Genomic DNA, 22,215 nt, shown 5'->3' on the forward strand with positions numbered 1-22,215 from the left:
TGAGCGACTTCTTTGCTAATTTATTTCAATAAGGATTTGCTTCTAAACTTGGGAGTATTTGAAATAAAATTGGCCTTTTGTTGATAATTCTTGTATATTTAAAAAACTTTCTATCATACAAATTAAGGGGAATAAAAAGAATACAACCAAGGCAGAGTTTCCTGTATGCTGAGAGGCAAGAAGAGGACACCTGCCATATCACAAGCAGGTGGCCACATCAACCCAGACCTCTGGCAAAGGAAACACGGTCCCAGGGAAATTGTTTTCACATTCATTTGGAGAATAAAAAGTCCTCCTTCCATAAGATATTTTTGAGATTTTATAAGATTATTATTCCTTTTGATTTCAGGTAGTTATATGCTTTAATCACTATCGTACTGATTACCCTACCTGGTTTGGCTCAGTGGATAGAGCACTGGCCTGAATACTGAAGGGTCCGGGGTTCAATTCTGATCAAGGGCACATGCCTGGGTTGCAGGCTCAATTCCCAGTGTGGGGCATGCAGGAGGCAGCCAATCAATGATTCTTTCTCATCATTGATGTTTCTATCTCTTTCTCCCTCTCCCTTCCTCTCTGAAATTAATAAAAATATATATTTAAATATTTTAAATATATATATCACTGATTTACATCCACATTTTAAGTTTCAGTAAGAAACTATTGACATAGAATGAAATGTATGGTTAGTGCAGCATTTTTGGCCAAAGATTCATCAATACCTATTAAAATGTTATATGCACCTGTACCCTAGAGCCTAACATTTCCACTTCTACGAATTATCCTGTGGATATCCTATATAATAAAGAGGTAATATGCAAATTGACCATCATTCCAACACATAAGATGGCCAACCCCATGTGGACACAAGATGGCCACCACAAGATGGCCAGCAGGGAGGGCAGTGTGGGTGATCAGGCCAGCAGGAGAGGGCAGTTGGGAGGGACCAGGCCTGCAAGAGAGGGCAGTTAGGGGTGACTGGGCCTGCAAGGGAAGGCAGTTGGATGTGACCAGGCCTGCAGGGGAGGGCAGTTGTGGGGGGGGCCTCAGTCACACTCAAGTACTTCAGGTCTCAGATGTGTTCCACTTTCTCTTCCTACCTTGGAAGAAACTTTTGTCTTCCATAAACTTCTCAGCTCTCCTAACCCTGCCTTTCTCCCCTTCCCCTTCTTTGGACCTCTGGGACTCATCTCTCCTGTCTCAGTTCATACTTATGCTTTTGTAACATTGAGACTGTCAGTTCATCTTGCTCCTCTACAGGCTGAAAGCAGTACTGAGTCCTTGTTCATTATCTCAAACTAGTGGTCCAGTGCACAAAATTCGTGCACATTAAAAGGGAATTAATTAGAGGAAATATTTTAATATTGCTATTTGCCCTTCCTCTATAATAGAAGTGTCAGCGATGAAAGAAAATTAGTAAAATGTATATGAAAATCTTCCTCCTGTCAGAGTCTGGGGCATGACACAGGACCCAGAGTCAAGTCCCTGCCCACCCACATGCACCTCGAAATCGTGTGAGACCCAGACCCGGCTGGCCCCACCACCATTGCACGAGATCCAGACCTGGCCAGCCCCACCCCCGTCAAACTCCGCTAGGTGGGGCATGGGGCCTGAGGTCCCCCATCAAGCCCTCTGGGCAGGGGGTGCAGCCTCAGGTCCCCTGCCCCAGCCCGGTGCCACGCAGCATCAGGTCTCTGCTGATCTCTCATTACAGCTTGTTACGGGAACCCCGCCTCCGCTGTGGGCACAGCCATCTTGTGACAGCGTGATGGATTGAGGGTCAATTTGCATATTACCTCTTTATTATATAGGATTTATAGGATACCCAATACAGCAAGCATGTCAAACTCAAAGGCTAACATGTGCCAAATAAACAAGGTTTAAGTTTATGTGGGCCCCAACAAAACAAAAGCTTTAATATTCATAGAAACATAGGTTTATTTCAGTAGAGACATGCTGAATACAAAGGGCTGAAATAAATGAGTAATCATTAACATAAAATAATAGAACATTTTAATAAAAATTAATATTTTTTCTTGAACATTAACTTACCAGACAACTGAATAACTGCACAAATTAATAAGCGTAACGCCAATAAACTTATTTTTCTTGTTCTCCCAAAGCAAAAAACTTCCTATTGCACACACCAAACAAGTCAGTCCAAGACTAATGACCTGGCAATTGGCTGCTAAAATATTCGCTACTAGAATTAGTGGAGAGAAGTGGTATGCCTGCACATAAGGCGTATAAGGGAAATGAATGCAACACAATTATAGTAATCAGTCATTAGCGAATATTGTAGTTCGTTATTAATAATCATGTATAACAGGATATTATAAAAATTAAGTTACGGAATTTTTATTAAAATGTTTCTTACATACCGTTATATTGCCCGGGCTGCAAAAATACTCATTGTGGCCCGCATGCAGCCCACAGGCCATGACTTTGACATGCTTGTACTACAGTGTCTCAGATACTGAAGGCAGTGGTATGTGTTTAATGACTAAATGAAAGGAGGCACCAGCTGACAAGATAGAACAATATCCAATTCACCATAACTCACTTTTAAGCCTTTGTAAAGCAGCTTATGGTTTTTTTTTTATTATTAAATTACCTGGTTTGAAGGTAAAATAGAGCCCATATAGGTGTTTATATTTACTTCATGTAATCTGACTTAGCAAATAATTTCAGGAGCTATTTGTAGTTGCACATGAAGCAGTGACTGAATTGGGCATTTTATTAAAATGTTTAATATTTGATCACACTTTCTAATACTGCCTCCTATTTCTCTCTTTCAATTTCAGTTATTCTAATAATTATTCTAATCTGTCCTTTTATTCTGCATTCTAAAGCTTTTTCTTTGCTCCTTTATTATATTAATTTTAACTTAAAGTTTAATGTAATTTTATCTGAGGGCTAAGCATGAAGGAAGTGGCTCCTGAGATTACAGAGCAGTCTCTCTCACGTCCACAGTGCCAAAAAGTGTTTTCTGTATTTGGAGACTATCTAAAGGGTTGTTTGACTTCTCCATTCCAGGCATGCTGCTTGCTGGGTTTCTCATAAAAAATATCCCTGTCATCAATGATAATGTACAGATCAAGCACAAGTGGTCCTCTGCTTTGAGAAGCATAGCCCTGTCTATCATATTGGTTCGTGCTGGCCTTGGGCTTGATTCAAAGGTACTGAAGTTGTAAATGTCTAACTGTTGACTAGGAATTTTATTCTTCCAATGTCTCAAGTATTTAGAATCACTGAGCTTTAGGAAATGGATGTGGACACTTTGCATGGCATTCTCAAAAAAACAACGGAATTTATTTCATGCAGGACTGTCCCAAGAAGATGTCCCCATACTCTTTCTTAGAGAAAGGTGGAGTTACTGCCTGTTTGGGGACAGAACCAAGAATAAAGCCCTTCCCTTTCTCTGACAGAGATATAGGCCATAGTTATAAGTAATGAGCAGGAGAGAAACACCACATTTTTGGTGCACAAAACCCTGTACAGGTGAGGTGTTCAGGGCTAACAATACTGGCTTAGGAAACTGCCTGGTATATAGAGTGAGTCTCAAGTATGCTTTTCTAAAATGCTTTTATTCATGTATGTTTTTGAATATAGAATGAATATTCTTGGGGATGAGTCTTTAACCTGGGTTCATGCTGGGGTTACAGGTTATACATGAAGCCAACACTGAGAAGGTTAAACTGGTGTGGAGATTATGAGCTGCCTTCCTGGATTCAAACCTAGCTCCACCACTCACCAATTTCATGATCTTGGGCTTGAATCACTTGAACTTGTGCCTTTTCAGATGAACACATCTAAATAACGGTGGTAATAATAGTACCTGTATTGTAGGGTTGCTATGAGGACTAAATAAGCTATCTCTAAAACACTTAGAACACTGAAATGTTTGTGGAATGAAACGCATTACCTGGAAACTTCATGATGATCCAGACATGGTCTGAATACTGAAGAAAAAGCAATTGATGTCATTTTCCCTGTGTGTCTTCAGCAGATTGTTTTAGAATGTCTGTTTTTCTATTTCAGGCCCTGCAGAAGTTGAAGGGTGTTTGTATGCGATTATCCATCGGTCCTTGTCTTGTGGAGGCATGCACGTCCGCTCTTCTTGCCCACTTCCTACTGGGTTTACCATGGCAATGGGCATTTATACTGGGGTAATGATTTTTCCTTGTCGTATGAAAATATGCATGGATACTTAGAACTTTCTCTAATTCGATACAAGAGAATGCATAATAGCGTTTTCTTAAGGACATCAGAAAATACAAAATGGATATTTTAGCACAATATTGTAAGTATTAATATTCCAACATGTAAATATTATAACTTCAAAATAGAGTATACATCTTTGTCGGTGCTAACTTTTACAGTGGTTGTAAAAATTTATACGATTGAGGAAGTAATAGACTTTTTACCTACATCTGACTCCGTGCTGCTGAGAGAGCTGCTGGATCTCACTCCAGAGTCTGCACAAAGGATCATAGATACATCAGCAGTGATCTCCTGGTCCTGTTTTCCTCTAGACTATTGTGATTAGGGGATTCTGCTGCTTCTTCCTTGCACAGTCAGTTCCTATTTCCAAGGGCTCAGGGCCAGGAGAGGTAAATAAATATAAATTTCTGAGTAAAATTGTCGTGCTAATAAGTAGGTGAGAAGTCAGTTATTACTTCTCATGGTAAAGACTCTGGAGCTATATTGTGCCTGGACTCGGTCCCAGCTCTGTGACTTTCCAGTGTGTGATCTTTGGCAAGTTACCTAAGATCTCTGTGCCTCAATATCTTCATTTGCAAAATGAACAGAATGATTGTAGCTACCTCATAGGGTTGTAGGATTAAATTATTTAATATATGCAAACTGCTTAAAATGGAGTTTGGCACATGGTAAGCACTATAACATGCTCCTTCTGTTACTACTGCTGCTGTTCTTAGTATCACTGTCCCTGTCAGGATGGCCTTCCCCTTCCTCGCCTGTTGTCTTATTTTACACTAGAGGCCCAGTGCATGATTGAATCATGCATGTGTAGGGTCCCCTACACGCTTTCGCTTTCGATCGCGGGGGAGCTGGGTGCCTGTCCGCTGGTGCACCAGGCCTTTCGGAAGCCTCTGGCTCGGCGGAGGCTTCCGAAAGGCCTGATGCCGGAGCGGACAGGCACCCAGCTCCCCCGCTTTTGATGGTCCGCAGCGGGACGTGAGCTCGCTGCCCCAGGGGCCCCTTCTGTGCCGCAGCACTGCCATGGCGCAGATGCTGAGCTCGAGCCGCCGCTGGCGACGCGAGCTCAGCATCCCGCTGGCCCAATCGGCTACCCGGGCCACCCTGAGTCCCGCCCCCTGCACCTCCCGCTGGCCCAATCGTGGGCATAGCGGAGTGATGGTAATTTACATATTACCATTTTATTAGGTAGGATGCCAAGCCCCGATAGAAGGCCTGAGATCACTGGGTTCCAAACCACAGATCCATGGCCGTCTTTTTAAAAAGGCAGGTGCCTGGAGTCTAATCCCATTAGGTCTTCTAGACCACCCATAAATGCAGATATATATTTAGGCAAACAAAGTGCTTGCAGTGCGGGTGGTTCGTGGCCACAGTTTGTAAAGTGTTCTCTAGAACTTGTATGTGTGTATGTGTTTCTGGTTTGATGCATCACTGCCATTTGAAAGACTATGTAAGGTGTGTGCTCTAAAAGAGCAGAGGTTATTATAATTTCATAATAATGATGATGAGTGAGATGCTACCATAAATGTTTGAAGCACTGCCTGCTTAGTTTTGTTGTAGGTGCTGTCTCTCCAGCTGTTGTGGTGCCTTCAATGCTCCTTTTGCAGGAAGGAGGTTATGGTGTTGAAAAAGGTATCCCAACCTTACTCATGGCAGCTGGCAGCTTCGATGACATTCTGGCCATCACTGGCTTCAACACGTGCTTAGGCATGGCCTTTTCCACAGGTAACTGATCAGTTCACCATGTGCTATTCTCTGAGCTCTAGAGAAAGATTGTGATGACATAAGTTAGCATATTTGCTTGGTGATTGGTTAAGGCAAATTAAATTAGAGAAAGCAACTCCAAGAGTTAGGCCCTTACCTAAGAGGGGACCAGTAACTTCCCAGCTTTACTCCCTTTGTCCTCTAGATACAGACTACTCAAGTAGCATGGGAGGTGCACGAATGGGGGATGCAAAGTAGCAACGTTTAAAGGAAAACAGCTTCTGTATGGAGACTTCACACAAGGAATGAGTAGGTTTTTCAGTGAGCCCAAATGACAGAACATTCCAAGTGGAAGGAAAAATTTCTGTTTTCTCATCTTTAACATTTTATGAGTAATAACAACAATGATTTTAATAAATAGCCTATTAACACTTGATAATTGTTGATATGGATGTATTTTGGCTTAAGTAGTAATAAAAAAGGAACACACCTTACTTAGGAAATTACATATTCTCTCTCCAGCCCCCAGGAGTTATCGTAACCATTTATGGTTATATACAATTTACACTGATTACCTAAAACCTCACTTCTTTTGTTGCCCCAGTTGCCTTACACCCAGTCCCTGACATTTCTCACTAGTAAATTAATCTTATCAGAATATGGTTTTCATAATGTTACTTTCTTGAACCAATGAAGATTCCCTTTTACCTATTAAATCAAGTCTACACTGTTGTCTTTATTTTAACTCTACTGCACCTATACATACATGTTCTTGCTGATTTCCTGGTATATACCTTTAAAATAATGGTTCTCAGCCTCAGCTGCACACATGTCAATGTAAGAAATATCCAAACCTGCAGAGAATTTTTATGCATTTATTTGGGCCAAACTAACTACAAGTGCCGGGAAGCAAAATCTCAACATATTGAGAAAATGTTCTAGAGAAAAGCGGTTTTACAGCTTATTTTATACATTAGAATCAAAGGAGGAGCTGTATGTGGGGGAAGGGGGTGCTATATAAAATTCATTGGTGGTGGATTAGGGAGGCAGGAGAAAGCAAAACTGAAATTTCTGAGATTGGATAAAGAATAAAACATACTTCTTTTTCACTGGTGGGCATAGGATAGTTAACTTATTTTTGTCTCTGCTATTTTATTTTATGCTATTTGTCCTCCTTATGCATATTTTTGAAAGTCATCATTTACATGACATTTACCATGACTATCCTATGTCAACAATTACATATATTTCTAAATTACTATTTTTTAAATAAATCTTTATTGTTCAGATTATTACAGTTGTTCTTCTCCCCCCCCACCCCCTGCCCTTACCACCCCCCACAGTCCTCATCCATAGGTGTACGCTTTTTGTCCAGTCTCTTCCCACACCCCCCACACGCCCTTCCCCCTGAGAATTGTCAGTCTACTCCCTTTCTATGCCCCTGATTCTATTATATTCACCAGTTTATTCTGTTCATCAGATTTTATATTCACTTGATTTTTAGATTCACTTGTTGATAGATATGCATTTGTTGTCACTTTGTTGTTCATAATTTTTATCTTTACCTTTTTCTTCTTCTTCCTCTTCTTAGAGAATACCCTTCAGCATTTCATATAATACTGGTTTGGTGGTGATGAACTCCTTTAGCTTTTTCTTATCTGGGAAGCTCTTTATCTGACCCTCAATTCTAAATGATAGCTTTGCTTGGTAGAGTAATCTTGGTTGTAGGTTCTTGCTATTCATCACTTTGAATATTTCTTGGCACTCCCTTCTGGCCTGCATAGTTTCTGTTGAGAAATCAGCTGACAGTCATATGGGTACTCCCTTGTAGGTAACTAACTGTTTTTATCTTGCTGCTTTTAAGATTCTCTTTGTCTTTTTCCCTTGGCATTTTAATTATGATGTGTGTTGGTGTGGTCCTCTTTGGATTCCTTTTGTTTGGGGTTCTCTGCACTTTCTGGACTTGTAAGTCTATTTCTTTCACCAGGTGGGGGAAGTTTTCTGTCATTATTTCTTCAAATATGTTTTCAATATCTTGCTCTCTCTCTTCTTCTGGCACCCCCATAATTCAGATGTTGGTACGCTTAAAGCCATCCCAGAGGCTCCTTACACTATCTTCATATTTTTGGATTTTTTTTTTCTTTTCCAGTTGGGTGGTTTTTGCTTCTTTGTATTTCAAATCTTTGACTTGATTCTTGCAATCCTCTAGTCTGCTGTTGGATCTCTGTATATTATTTTTTATTTCAGTCAGTGTATGCTTAATTTCTAGTTGGTCATTTTTCATATCCTCAAGGGTCTCACTAAATTTATCGGCCTTTTATAGAAAATTCTTGAGTAACCTTATAACCATGGTTTTGAACTCTACATCCAGTCGTTTGCTTTCCTCCACTTTTTTCATTTGTGACCTGCCTCTTTGTCTCCACATTTTGGTTGCTTCCATGAGTTGATAAAGTGGCTTTGTGTGCTAGGTGTCCAATAGGTCCCAGTGGCTCAGCCTCCCCAGGTACCTGAGGTGGACACTCTTGGTGTACCCCTTTGTGGGCTGTGTGCACAGTCTTGTACTTAAGCCTTTATTGCTGTTGGTATCACTGGGAGGAATTGACCTCCAGGCCAATTGGCTGTGAGGACCAGTTGTGTCTACAATGGGAGAACTTCTGTGCTGGAGACACCCTTATGGGGCAAGATTTGCTTCAGTGGAGCTTTGGCGCTCACTGAGTCTTCCCCCTGAGTGTGTCTCTTATAGATGCAAAGAGTTGTAATCTGGATGGTCTCACTCTGACCACTGGGTACACTGGCTTTGGTTCTCCAAGGAGGTGCAAAGTCAGCCACTGCCTGAGGCCTCCCCGCCCCCAGCAGGAACTACAGAGAGATATGCAGATTCGTCCTCTTTGTTTAGGGTTTGGAGGTGCCCAGATGAGGCCCAGCTGTGAAACACTGCAAGCTGCGCTAGAGCCTTGGGCCTTCTTTTGGAAGCTCTGGGGATCTCTGACCCAGCTGCAGTTTTTTAGGTTTTAGAATGCAAAAGACCAGGCCATTCATATGCAAAAGCCTCTGTGCACAGCTTGGGTGGGGTTGTAAATTGGGTGGGGCAGGGTCTCAGGGAATCACCAGAGCGGAGCAAATAGCAATGGCTGCCCATCAGCCCTGCCCCAAAGAGGCCCCCAGGTCTCTGTGTCCCACAACACCATGCACGAATAATGATCGCTGCAAGTACCTCTGAGAGAAAGCCTCCCTTGCATTCTGGCCCAATGCCAGGCAGTCCAGTTTCTCTCCATATGAGTCTGGGTCCCCAAAGTCTCGGCCAGGACTGGAATTCAGAGCATTTGGGAGCTTGTATCTCCCTCCCGATTGAAAAAGACAACAGCATACCCAGTTTCCAGCCCCTTTCTTGCTCACCTCCGTACCTCCACACTTCCACACCTCTGCACCTCCTACTGGACTCAATGTGCTTTTCTCTTTCCTTCTAGTTGTAGAATTTCCACTCAGCCAGCCTTCCTGTGGTTCTGGATGATATCCATTTTGTCTTTTTGTTGTAGTTTTATGGGAGGTTGTACTCTGAGGGAGCTGGAAAATGAGATTACTCTGATGTTGCGAAGGTATGTTATCTTAGATGGAAAAAGATAATAGGCTCATCAGGGTAAAGACTGACATTTGTCAAGGAAGCTACAGGCAGAGGATGTGACTAAACACCATAACACACTTTTAGTTGGGAATTTTTATTATTCAGACCATCCTATGTGGTTACTTTTGGTCTCTGAGTTTGTAAGATCTGCCATGCAGGCCTCTCCTGAGTTTGTCAGGTTTAGTATGAGGTTGCTTTTTGTCAACACTAGAATTACATAGGGAGTGGGGGAATTTAAAAAAATATTCATAGATGGGCTCTACCTTAGACCAGTTAAATCAAAACCTATGGGAATAGAAAACACAACTTTGGAGTGTTAAAAAAAATATGTCAACGAAGTAAACTTGAATATCTAATTGGCCTTTTCAAGTGATTCATGAATCAGGTAGCATCCCATCTAGCAACTAGGAGACACTCTATGGGATTGTACAGAATGGAAGTTGTCATAGGAAGAAAGGAGATTTAACAAAAGAAAAGAAGGGATTATTTTTAAAACAAACTGTCCTTTGGGGTGTGAGATGGAAGACAAGAATTTTTATCATGCAGATTGCCTATGAATAAGATTGTATTTCTGAGAGATGTTGAAACTGCAATTAAATCAGTTATTAAATCTAGGTTTGCGATCATGGGCTTTAGCACAAGTAACACCATTGTGTTCCTACGGTTTTCTCTTTAACAATAGAGTTTGCATTAGAATCATTGGGAGGAGAAGATCGGGGACAGAGAGGACAGTGGGGGGGTGTCTCCTTGGATGTTCAGAATCTGGGGGGTTGGAGGCTGTGGATAGCTTAAAAACCTTCCTTGTTGACAATGCTACATTCCCTCTACCTGTTCCCCGACGTGTGGTCCTTAGACCTTTTGAATGGGAACTACCTGGAGCCTCTTTAAAATGTGGATCCTAAGCCTTGACAGACCTACTGAATCAGAATTTTCAGAGGTGGGGCCCAAGAAGTCTTTTTTTTAAACAACTTTACTATTTAAGAGACTGAAAGTCATTGGCATTTTCTACACATTTATAGTAGATTATTTACTGTAATAGGTTGAGATATATGTTATTATTACATACTTTTGACAGTCATACTTTGCCTAACATAGAGTTGTCTGAACTAAATAAAATTACTACAAGGTATCACATTTTTAAATAAGAGAGATGATTGAAACTGTAGGAGAAGAAAAACTGGTTTACCTCTACCCATTTTAGGTTTCTTGTCTGGGCCCTGTAAATTAGACTGACAAAAGACAGATTAACAAGAGAAAAACAGTTTATTAGCATGTGTATTGTGCTACGTATACATGGGAGTACTCGATGAGTAACTCAAAGGAGTGGTTAAAACTTTGGCTTATGTGGCACCTTAGCAAAAAAACAATAATCTTGTAGAGAATTTCCAGACACAGGATAAGGACTTTTGAGTTTTTAGGGCAGCAAATTATGGAAAGGCAAATGTATGAGAAAATTAATGGTAGATGAGGGCTGGTTTTAGCAAAAAATGTTATGTAGATTCCTCTGGTGTCATCTCTGAGCTTATGAGGGTCCCTGGTTGTGCCAGTGGTTAATGTCTGTCCTTCCTGGTAGAAAGGGGAGAGGGACATCTTTACAGATTTATAGCCAGCTTTGAAGCAAATACAGGGAGTACAGGGAACTTTTCGTGTATCTTTCTTCTCAGCTCAAAACAACCTTATGCCAAAGTAGCATATTTTGGGGCAGCTTATTCTGTATCCTTCATCAGAATAACAAGAAACCACAATAACTCATTAGTACATTTATTCTGAGGATAGTGTTGAAGAAAGGCTTTATGTGTTGAGCAATTTTAATATAATTTTTTGTACAATGTGTTAACAGAGATTTGTTTCATTGAAGTGTCCTAAATCTTTTATGGTGTGGTGGAAAATATAGTTCTACTCACCTCTCCATATTATGATATTTCAAAGAAGCTAGACTTTTAAGTGTAATTTCAAAAATAATTTTTTTAATTTTATTTTTCAATTACAGTTGGCCATTCAATGTTACTTTATATTAGTTTCAGGTGTACAGCCTAGTAGTTAGGCAATGATATAATATAGAAAGTGATCCTCCCGATAATTCACGTACTCAGCTGACACCATACATAATTATTACAATACTATTGACTATAGTTTCAATGCTGTACTTTACATCCCAGGACTTTCTTTTCAGATTTACTTTTCAAATAAACATTTGAGAAGGGGTACGTCCCTTACACTCATTGTGGTAAGAAAAGAATCTTGATTTTAATTGCCAGATTCTTAAATTACTATATTCTATACATATCAGAGCTACTCAAAATTAATGTACACTTATTATTAAAAAATAAGGCTCTCAAATGGCAATTTGAAAACTAGATCTGTCTATGTACCTAGCCTATGCATAAATATAGCAAAACAAATTATCTCTGAATCATGAATTTTACCTTTCATGTTTTCTTAGCCTCTTTAATAAATTGTTATGGCAGTAGACAAGTCATAGCTTATGTCTGCTTTGAAATTTATCTCCTACATATACATACCTGTCTTATAAGACAGGTCTATTAGACATTATAAGTCACATACATAAGGTGTCCCCAAAAATGTATATACACTTTAACTCACTTAATTTTTACTCCTTTTTGGGTTAAACTGATTTGAAACAAACAAAAAAATATTTATCCTAAAGTGCCACTGGACTTTTTTTTTTTTTTTTTTTTGTAATACATTAAAGATAAAGACTAAGGTTTGAACAACAACAACAATTATCCTAAAGTGTCACTGGATTTTTTTTTTTTTTTTTTTTTTTTTTGGTAATACATTGAAGATAAAGTTTATGGTTAAGCCCTAACTGGTTTTGCTCAGTGGATAGAGCATTGGCCTGCGGACTGAAGGGTCCCAGGTTCGATTCTAGTCAAGGGCAAGTGCCTTGGTTATGGGCACATCCCCAGTAGGGGGTGTGCAGGAGGCAGCTGATTGATGTTTCTCTCTCATTGATGTTTCTAACTCTCTATCCCTCTTCCTTCCTCTCTGTAAAAAAACCAATAAAATATATTTAACAAATAAAAATAAAAAAGTGTATGGTTAAAAAAAAAAAACAGCAATAGTCGAGTAATTGAGGGCACACAAATAAAAGGAAATTATTCTTAATGTTTTTGATCCCAGTGCTTTGAATTATCACAGCGCCTGGACTAGAATGGTCATCAGTTTAAAAACAGACATTGACAAAAAAAAAATTATTCGTTTCTGTAGATTCTTTTAAATTTTGAAAATGAACTGTATGTTAATAATCACTGACTTTATAATCATTCAAAATGTGTATACATTTTTTGTGGATACCCTGTACTTAAGAATGCAGTCAGAAAATATCTGTAAACTCTTCCTATAATGTAATTTGATGTTTTATGTTGATGTTTAAAGTCAAATCTATTTATTTGTGGATTTAGAGTTTTGTCTGAAGTTTTCCTTTTCATGTGTTTTTAAGGCTCCACTGTTTTTAATGTCTTCAGAGGAGTTTTGGAGGTGTTAATTGGTGTGGCAACTGGATCCCTTCTTGGATTTTTCATTCAGTACTTTCCAAGCAGTGACCAGGTAAAAGAAATAATCTGCGAGAAGGTCGTGCTCTAAAATGTCATTGAAAAAACATGGAACACTTCCTTCAACGCTGAAGTGTAGGGCGGGACTTAGAAAATGCCCCCATTTCATACTGTTGATTGCTCTCACAGTGCTGTCCATGAGCTTTATGAAGAGGACTAAATGCATAAGATTTTAATGCAGTCCAGAAAGTTTTTCTCAACTTTTATTCTGTACATTTCAAGTTTCGCTAAAAAACAAGTAACAACAATTCCAAAATAATACGATATGCAAGTTTTTAATTTTTTAAAATTAATTTATTTTATCTTTATTTCTATTTGTGTCTATTGGCTTTTAATTATCATTCATAATACTCAACTAAATTAAGATATAAAATAACTGTTTGAGCCTCCTTTTTAGTATCAAAATACTTTAGATTCGATATTCTATCAAATAGACCTTAATGTTTCATTACAATATAGTCCAATATTTCTAACCAAGGAAATCAAAGTTCTTTATTGTTCACAATGATTTCTTAATGATTACCATCCTAAGTTCCTTAGGATAAATAAATTTAAAAAAATTTTTTTTTTCTATATGTATTGGCATTTTGAAGATTTCAAAGTATTCTGAATGGGATTAGAAACAGCTAAAGTAGAAATTTAAGTAAGAAAATTAATATTTCTATTACCAGTATGTTGATTTGAATTTATATTATACTCCATAAAACTTCTAGTAAAATTGTTTTGTAACAGGCCATTGTAAAACATCTTGTAAAAAATTGTTTTGAATGCAAAAAAAAATGACAAGATTTTTCTGATTACACAACAAAATAAAGAGAAAAATGTGTGTAAAATTGTGCGTAAAATGATATGGTAAGTTCAACAAAGTGCCACTCTGTTCCATATGGCAGCCACTAGCTACATGTGGCTAAGGCAGATATAGACACTTCTATAGACTGTGCAGATACATACATTTCCATCATCACTGACCGTTCTGTTGGGAAACTCTGATCTCGTGCAATCCACTGGTAACCTATGACAACCCTTTTACTGACAAGGAAATCAAAGCTTAGGAAGAAGTGACTTGAAGAAGGTCACATAGCTAGACTGCAGTGCAGTAGGGAATTAACTTAGTTATTTCACCTCCAGAGCCGGCATGCCTCCAAGTCAAGCATTCTTAAAGACCCTCCTGCCTTCTAATGTTATCACAAAGTTGTTAAGGCCGAACAGCAAAAAGTAAAGGGAAAGAGGTACACATTTCTTAGACTTTAAAAATCAACAACAAAAATAAAACTCAACAACAACAAAACACAACTCAGTCTATAGCAGTGATGGCGAACCTGTGACATGCGTGTCAGCACTGACACGCGTAGCATGCCAAGGATGAAACATTTGCTGCTCCTGAGGATGAAACATTTGTGAAATAATGTTTTTTCCTCAAAGTGACACACTACCCGAGTTATGCTAGTTTTTTGGCGAAGTTTGACACACCAAGCTCAAAAGGTTGCCCAATCACTGGTCTATAGCCTCTTAAAGCTTCTTGATATTTAGGAAGAAAAACCAGGAGAGCATCGCATTAAAGAATAAACAGAGAATATCTATAATAAAAATGATAGATATGTCCTATCTTTATCCTTTACAAAATGCCCATGGTGTAACTAAGTCTTGAAGATGAAAAAATCAGTAATATGAAATAATTGAGCTAATCAACCTTTTTTCTCCTCCAGAGCAAACTTGTATGGAAGAGAGCCTTCCTTGTCCTGGGGCTCTCTGTGCTAGCGGTGTTCAGCAGCATGTACTTTGGTTTCCCTGGGTCAGGAGGACTCTGCACATTGGTCATGGCTTTCCTTGCAGGCCGGGGATGGGCCAGCAAAAAGGTGCATTTCATTCTGTTCTTCTCGTAACTACTTACTAACTAGATTAATTTTTCTTTCCAGATTCTTTCTTAACATCCTATCTAATAAAAGGGTAATATGCAAATTGGCCATCACTCCAATACCCATGTGGTCAAAGATGGCCGCCTTCATGTGGACACAAGATGACTGCCAAAGATGGCCAGCAGGGGATGGCAGTTGTGGGCGATTAGCCATGCAGAGGAGGGCAGTTGAGGGTGACCAGGCCTGCAAGGGAGGACAGCTGTGTGTGATCAGGCCTGCAGGGGAGGGCAATAAGGGGTGACCAGGCCAGCAGAGGAGGGCAGTGGGGGTGACCAGGCCTGCAGGGGAGGGCAACTAGGGGTGACCGGGCCAGCAGGGAGGGCAGTTGGGGATGACCAGGCCTGCAGGGGTGACCAGGCCAGCAGAGGAGGGCAGTTGGGGGTGACCAGGCCTCCAGGGGAGGACAGTTTGGGGGGACCAGGCCTGCAGGGGAGGGCACTTGGGAGCAACCAGGCCTGCAGGAAAGGGCAGTTGGGTGGAACCAGGCCTGCAGGAAAGGGCAGTTAGGAGCAACCAGGCTGGCAAGGGAGGGCAGTTAGGGGTGACCAGGCCAGCAGGGAAGGGCAGTTGGGGATGATCAGGCCTGCAGGAGAGGGCAGTTAGGGGCAACCAGGCCAGCAGGGGAGGGCAGTTAGGGGTGACCAGGCTGGCAGGGGAGGGTAGTTAGGGGCATTCAGGCCAGCAGGGGAGTAGTTAGGCATCGATCAGGCTGGCATGGGAGTGGTTAGGGGGTGATCAGGCTGACAGGCAGAAACGCTTAGGGGCAATCAGGCAGGCAGGCAGGTGAGCAGTTGGGAGCCAGCAGTCCTGGATTGTGAGAGGGATGTCCGACTGCCCATTTAGGCCCAATCCCACCAGGGCAGTCGGACATCCCTTGAGGGGTCCCAGATTGGAGAGGGTGCAGGCTGGGCTGAGGGACACCCACAGCCCCCTGTGCACGAATTTTGTGCACTGGGCCTCTAGTCAGGTTAATAAAATTATTTTAGATAAAAGCTATTTTCTATGCAGAGATAAATGTATGCCCAAATGTACACACACACATTCTTTCTTCCCGTTACATACTGGTCTATAACTTGAAATATATCTTGGTCACATTCCCCTGATGCCTTCCTTATCCTTTGTAAGGGCTGCAGAGTATTGTGTTGTATAACTGCACTATACTTTTTTAAACCAGTCTTCTACTCACAGACATTTAGATTGTTTCCTGCTAAACAAAAAAATATCCTTTTTTATACCATATTTTATAAACTCTAAGACACTACCATGTCTAAGAAGAAAGAACAAGAATGTTGCAGTTAAACTATGACATGACATCCTAATTTCAGAAATGTTTAAATGTGAGGAAATGTGTATCTTTAAATCAACAAAATATACATATCTTTGAGTTAATCTACAGGGTAAATTTCTAGAAATAAGACTACTCTATGAAAGAGGATGCACATTGCTACTTTTTTTAATTTTACTTTTCAATTACAGTTTAAGTGTGTGTTATTTTGTGCTAGTTTCAGGTATACAGCATAGTGATTAGATCAGGCATCCTCAAACTACGGCCCATGAGCCACATGCGGGTGTTTTTGCCATTTTGTTTTTTTACTTCAAAATAAGATATGTGCAGTGTGTATAGGAATTTATTCATAGTTTTTTTTAAACTATAGTCTGGCTCTCCAACGGTCTGAGGTACAGTGAACTGGCCCCCTGTTTAAAAAGTTTGAGGACCCCTGGATTAGATTATCATATACTTTACAAAGTATTCCCCTCTATATTTCCTGTACCCACCTGACACTGTGCATGATTATTACATTTTTGACTGTCGTTTTGATAGTATCCATTATTGACTGTCATTTTGATAGTATCAATTTACTCTTTTATTAAGGCGGTACCATACTGATAGGTAAAAAGTGGAATCTTGTTTTGTTTCTTTGATTAGCAGTAAAATTGAATACTTCTTCATATATTTAATCACTTGTATTTTTTTCTTTTCTTTGATATATCTTTTGTCCAGTTTCTTCTGAAGTCTAATGCATTGATTATTGATCTGTAAGATATACTGGTATACACACATATACATGATATTAGCCTTCTTATTTAGTTCATTTTTAACATACAAATGATATTTTTATGTGGTGAGATCTATGAGTCTCTTATGGCTTTTCCTCAATAGCTTTTTTTCTTAAAAATCTCTTTATTATGCGGGTAAAATCTTCCATATGTCATTGCATTTATTTTTTACAGTAGCCTTGACAAATATATATTCCACCCACTTTGCAGATGAGGACATGGAGGCTTAGAGACATTAGACAGATTGTCAAAGGTCACAAAGGTGCTAAGTGGCAGAGCCAGGATGAGAACACACCTTTAGACTACAGAGGGTCCCTGACTCACAGTGGTTCAACTTAGGATTTTTTGACTTTACGATGCTGGTGCTGAAGCAGGACACCTTCAGTAGAAATTCTAGGTGCAGTTTTGAATTTTGATCTTTTCCTGGGCTAGCAATATGCAGTCCGATACCAGATACTTTTCCTGATGCTGAGCAGTGGCAGAGCCTCAGCTCCCAATCAGCACAGGATCATGAGTAAACAACCATTACTCCAGAGTGCTGTGTGGCCAGCATTTTTGAATATTGTGTGTTATGTTTTTGTATCCCATCATGTCAACAAAAGACCCATCTGTGTCTCTTGCTTCTGGTGAGAAGAAGCGAAAGACAATTACTCTTAAGGAGAAACTAAAGATAATTGCTTAACTATAGGCTAACGTAAGTGTCCTGAGCACATTTAGGGTAGGCTAGGCTAAGCTATGATGTTTAGGAAGTTAAGTGCATTAAATGTATTTTCAACTCTGATGGCTATATTGGGACATATTCACATCATAAATCAAGGAGTGTTTGTATATCAATATGATTCCCTGGAGAAAGGAAAGGAAACAAATCTTCATTGAACAATCATGTGGCAAGCACTCTGCATACCTTTTGTAGTTCAGTACTCAGGAGAGTTCTTAATTCTGGAGACACCAGTCCAATGCGTCCAGATTTTGCACTTCTTTTCTCCATGGGTCTGGAATATAGCATAAGGTCAAGAGCTCTGACTGCGTGGGCTAATCTCACCTGTACTAACTTGTACCTATATTATCACATACAAGTAATCTAACTGCTCAGTCCTCAATTTCTGTATCTCTGGAGTGGGGAGGGACAATAGCAACAACAACTACATTGGAGGACTAAGTGAAATAATCTCTATAAAACAAAGTGCTTAGTCATAGAATGCACTCAGTAAATAATAGCCCATATTATTTTTTATACCTACTTCCAGAGCAGCGCAGCATAGTAAAAAGAGCATAAAATTTAAAATATGGAGAATGGGATTCCAATCCCAATTCTACTATTCTCTACCTGTAAATCCCCCCAAAAAAGTCACTTCCCTTTCTAATACTCAGTTTTCTTAACTGTAAAATTGGAGAAAATAATAATAATATCTAAAGAATTGTTGGGACTATTATGTGGGAAAATGGAAATGGAACACTTGTAAACTCAACAGTGCTATAGCAATATTGTTGACTTGTATTTTGAAAAACTAAAATATTTTGTAAAATTTCATTCATGCCTATAGTTTTAGGACATTATTTCATACTTTTCTGTTTGGTTTTCCATATAATCATTAATCTTGCCATTTGTTGTATTCAAAAGCACTCACCTTCACAAAGCCTCTTTGGTGTATTTTTAAAATCTATTTTCAAATCCAGTGCTTCTTCAGATGACTTTGACAGTCATGGGATTTTTTTTTCATAATTTGGATCTCCTGAATCTTGAAATGTTCTTATCTCTTAGAAGAGAAGGATCAGCTTAAGTAGATATTTAGTCATGAAGAAACTTCTATTTCTCTTAACTTTCTCATTTTGCTCATCTTTGAAAAAAATTAATATTTTTGAATATTCTTACTAATGGTGCATACATATTTGTAAAGTGGCCTAAACTTTCAATGGATAATACAGTCTTCATTTCTCTGGGCTCATCTTCTTTTATACTTAGCCTATTCAATGAGTCTATTTTCTTTATAAACCAATTCACTTTAGTTTTGAAGTTATGAAAAAGCCACAAGAAAATATATTAGCAGAACTAGCCATTGTCAATAAATGATGAAGGATATTTACAGATGAGAAAAATGAGGTGCTGAGTGGCAAGTAGCTTACAGCTAGTGGGTAGCAGGATTTGAACCTAAGTCATTATCTGATTCCTTATGATGTGAAAAATTCAACTTTTTGCATGATATGGGAATGCAACTATATAAATAAATCAACCAACTCCCTCACATCTCTGCCTTTCACATTTATAAGCCAAGGGTAAATAGAATATTTATCCTAATAAAACACTAGAAATAAGAAACAGAGAAACTATGTAATCTTCCTTTGTCAAGTTGCTTAATACTATATATACATGGAACTGCAAATCCTTAAAGATGTGTAAGTATAAAAATGTCATCTAAAATTATAGATTCTTACTAGTTGATTGAAAAAAATTGTTGAAGGTAAATTCTTTGATACTGTAATGGATACTGATAAACTGCCTTCCAAGAAAAGCATTATCAATTTGCTCTCCTACCAATTAGTAAGAATTTCCTTAAAATTTTTACAAATACTTTACATTATTAAAACTTTTTAGTGTATTTTCCAATGTGATAACCCCCACCCTCAAAAATAGATGGTGTATCATTTTAATTTGTGTTTCTCTGATTACTGAGTTTTAGCTTCTTATTTTTTGGCTACTTGTGAATATGCACTTCCCATTTTTCTATTAGATTCTGTGTCTTTTTTCCTATTGACTGGATATTGCTTCTTATTCTGTTATTCTTAGTACAGATATTTCTTCTGGTTTGTCACTTTTTGTTTTTGCAAACATTTTAGTTTTACTATAGTCAATTGTGTCAATATTATCCTAGGGTTTTGCACTATGTGTTATAAAGTTAGTACTTAAGGTCTTGTCAGGAAAGCGAAGCCATATAGTAACTGGAATATGGAAAGTTTATTATTAACCACATATTATCTTGTAAGATGTAGAGATCCCTAAAGAATATAGGAATAGCAGCTATAACCCCCTAGGACTCAGATGGAGCATCCCTTCCTCACCCCACCACTACCAATCCACCTACTCCTGCCCCCAGAGCTGAGAATCCAGACCATGTTTAGTACTTGGGTTCTAAAATACTAGATGGCAGAGAAGTCACTGGTGCCCTGCCTGCAGAATTTGCTGGAAGTCTACCCTCCAAATTTCCAAGAAATCCACTGTCTATGGTACATGGGAAGTATATTGCTCAAGGGAGTTGACTATGAAATCACCCAGCTGTAGGCTGGGGGAAGCTGCTGGCCACTGGGTGCTGCTGGCCACCAGGTACTGTAGGATCCTGGCCCTGGAGAAACCACCTGGTCTGCAGGAGCCTGGTGCTGTAGCATCCTGCGGGAGGAGCCACTGAAACCAGGAAGAGCACCTTCCTCTGGCAGTATCTCTTCAGCGCCCTCTACTGACAAAATTTAACATGATGCTAGCTAGCAAAGGAGAAATATTTTAAAGAGTTTAAAGGATGGAGCTCCATTTTCCACAGAGCAACAATGAAAGTAGGCAAGGGACAATAAGTTAATAACTGGGACAGCTTTTTATATGTAGATTTTATTTTTGTGCATAACTTTAAATGTCCTTAAAAGGTATTTTTTGTAAAGATAAAATAAAATTGGAAATAACTTAGAGGTCCATCAATAAAGAAATAATTCAATACACTGTGGTACTTCCATAACAGATTCCTATGTAACAATAATGAGGTACCTAGATATATGTGCTAATGTGAAATCTAAATCATATTGTTAAATTAAAATGAACATAAAATTTTAAATTATGAAAGAAAACTAAGTATTATAGTATGTGAATACACAAATATCATGCATTCAGAAGTAGTTCTCCTAAGATTATTTTATAAGAATATTTATAATTAAGATATATTTGCAAAGCAATATTAAACACCTCATATCATAACTGTGTTATAAATATATGCAATTTTGTGCTCTGTTCTAGCTAACCTCTTCATTTATAGATGTCACAGAAGTAAAGCCTATCTCAGCTCAAATAAGCTCAAATTTTAAATTAGTAAAATTCTTAGAACTTGTAACTTTACATAATAAAAATTCATGTGTATGTTTGTTTTCTTAGGCAGAGGTTCAAAAAATTATTGCAGTTGCCTGGGACATCTTTCAGCCCCTTCTCTTTGGACTGATTGGAGCAAAGGTGTCTGTTGCATCTCTCAGACCAGAAACTGTAGGTAAGAATTTCAAAGTAGTACTTTGGCTAAAATCAACTTTTTATATTCAGTTGAAATATCTTTAGTAGGTATATGTTCAGTAGTTCCATTGTCACATTATATTTAATAATGCTTTAAAAGTAGTTGGTTAGAAAATAATGTTTGTCAGCCCTAGATGGTTGCTCAGTGATTAGAGTGCTGACCCTCAGGATTGCAGGTTCAGTTCTGGTCAAGGGCATGTACCTTGGTTGCAGGTTTAAACCCCCACCCTGGTCGGGCATGTGTGGGAAGCAACCAGACAATGTGTCTCTCTCACATTGTTGTTTCTCTCTCTAAAAATCAATGGAAAAACACCCTCAGGTAAAGTTTAATAAAAAGAAAAAGAAAATAATGTCCATCAGTCTAAGATAGTAAATTGTATATCTTTACAATTATTCCTTGCAAAGAAAAGTAACACTGCTTACTACTGTCAAAAATGCAGGCCTTAAAATAGTTTTTTCTATTAAGAGTGTTCATCTAGCCTTGTTCTGATCAAGGGACAGAATGTTAAAGATAACTAGTCATTTCTGTAATATGTACCCATGGAATGGAAATGTTTGTGCATTCATTTTTTTTTATTTAAGCATTTAAAGGCCACCATATTAAAACTCTCTTGATTCATAGCACCGTATTTCAAGTTAATTTGCACATATATTCTCTGTATTTCCTCCTTTCTGCACATCACAATATGCTCCCTCCATCCTAGGGATCTCAGCCCTGCCTCCTCCTTCTGGATCTCACACATAGATTCTTCTCCTGCATCTTTGAATGTATTTGTCATGTGTATACTTGTCAGTTTCTCCTCTTCAGAATTTAAACAGAGTCTAAGCTCTCTTATCTTAGAATAAAATTCATTCATTCTAATA

General features: G+C 38.8%; 1 protein-coding gene across 1 annotated transcript in view; it reads left to right on the forward strand.

Moving 5' to 3' along the window:
- Window positions 1–22,215, forward strand: part of SLC9B2 (solute carrier family 9 member B2) — a 39,811-nt gene that overhangs the window by 8,277 nt on the left and 9,319 nt on the right. Inside the window, 6 exon segments of the mRNA XM_028158594.2 lie at window positions 3,034–3,176; window positions 4,039–4,166; window positions 5,768–5,943; window positions 13,008–13,114; window positions 14,826–14,975; window positions 21,223–21,331. Of these exon segments, the coding sequence (XP_028014395.2) occupies window positions 3,034–3,176; window positions 4,039–4,166; window positions 5,768–5,943; window positions 13,008–13,114; window positions 14,826–14,975; window positions 21,223–21,331 (813 nt within the window).

The sequence above is a fragment of the Eptesicus fuscus genome, chromosome 2, assembly GCF_027574615.1.
Source record: "Eptesicus fuscus isolate TK198812 chromosome 2, DD_ASM_mEF_20220401, whole genome shotgun sequence".
Taxonomy (NCBI): Eukaryota; Metazoa; Chordata; class Mammalia; order Chiroptera; family Vespertilionidae; genus Eptesicus; species Eptesicus fuscus.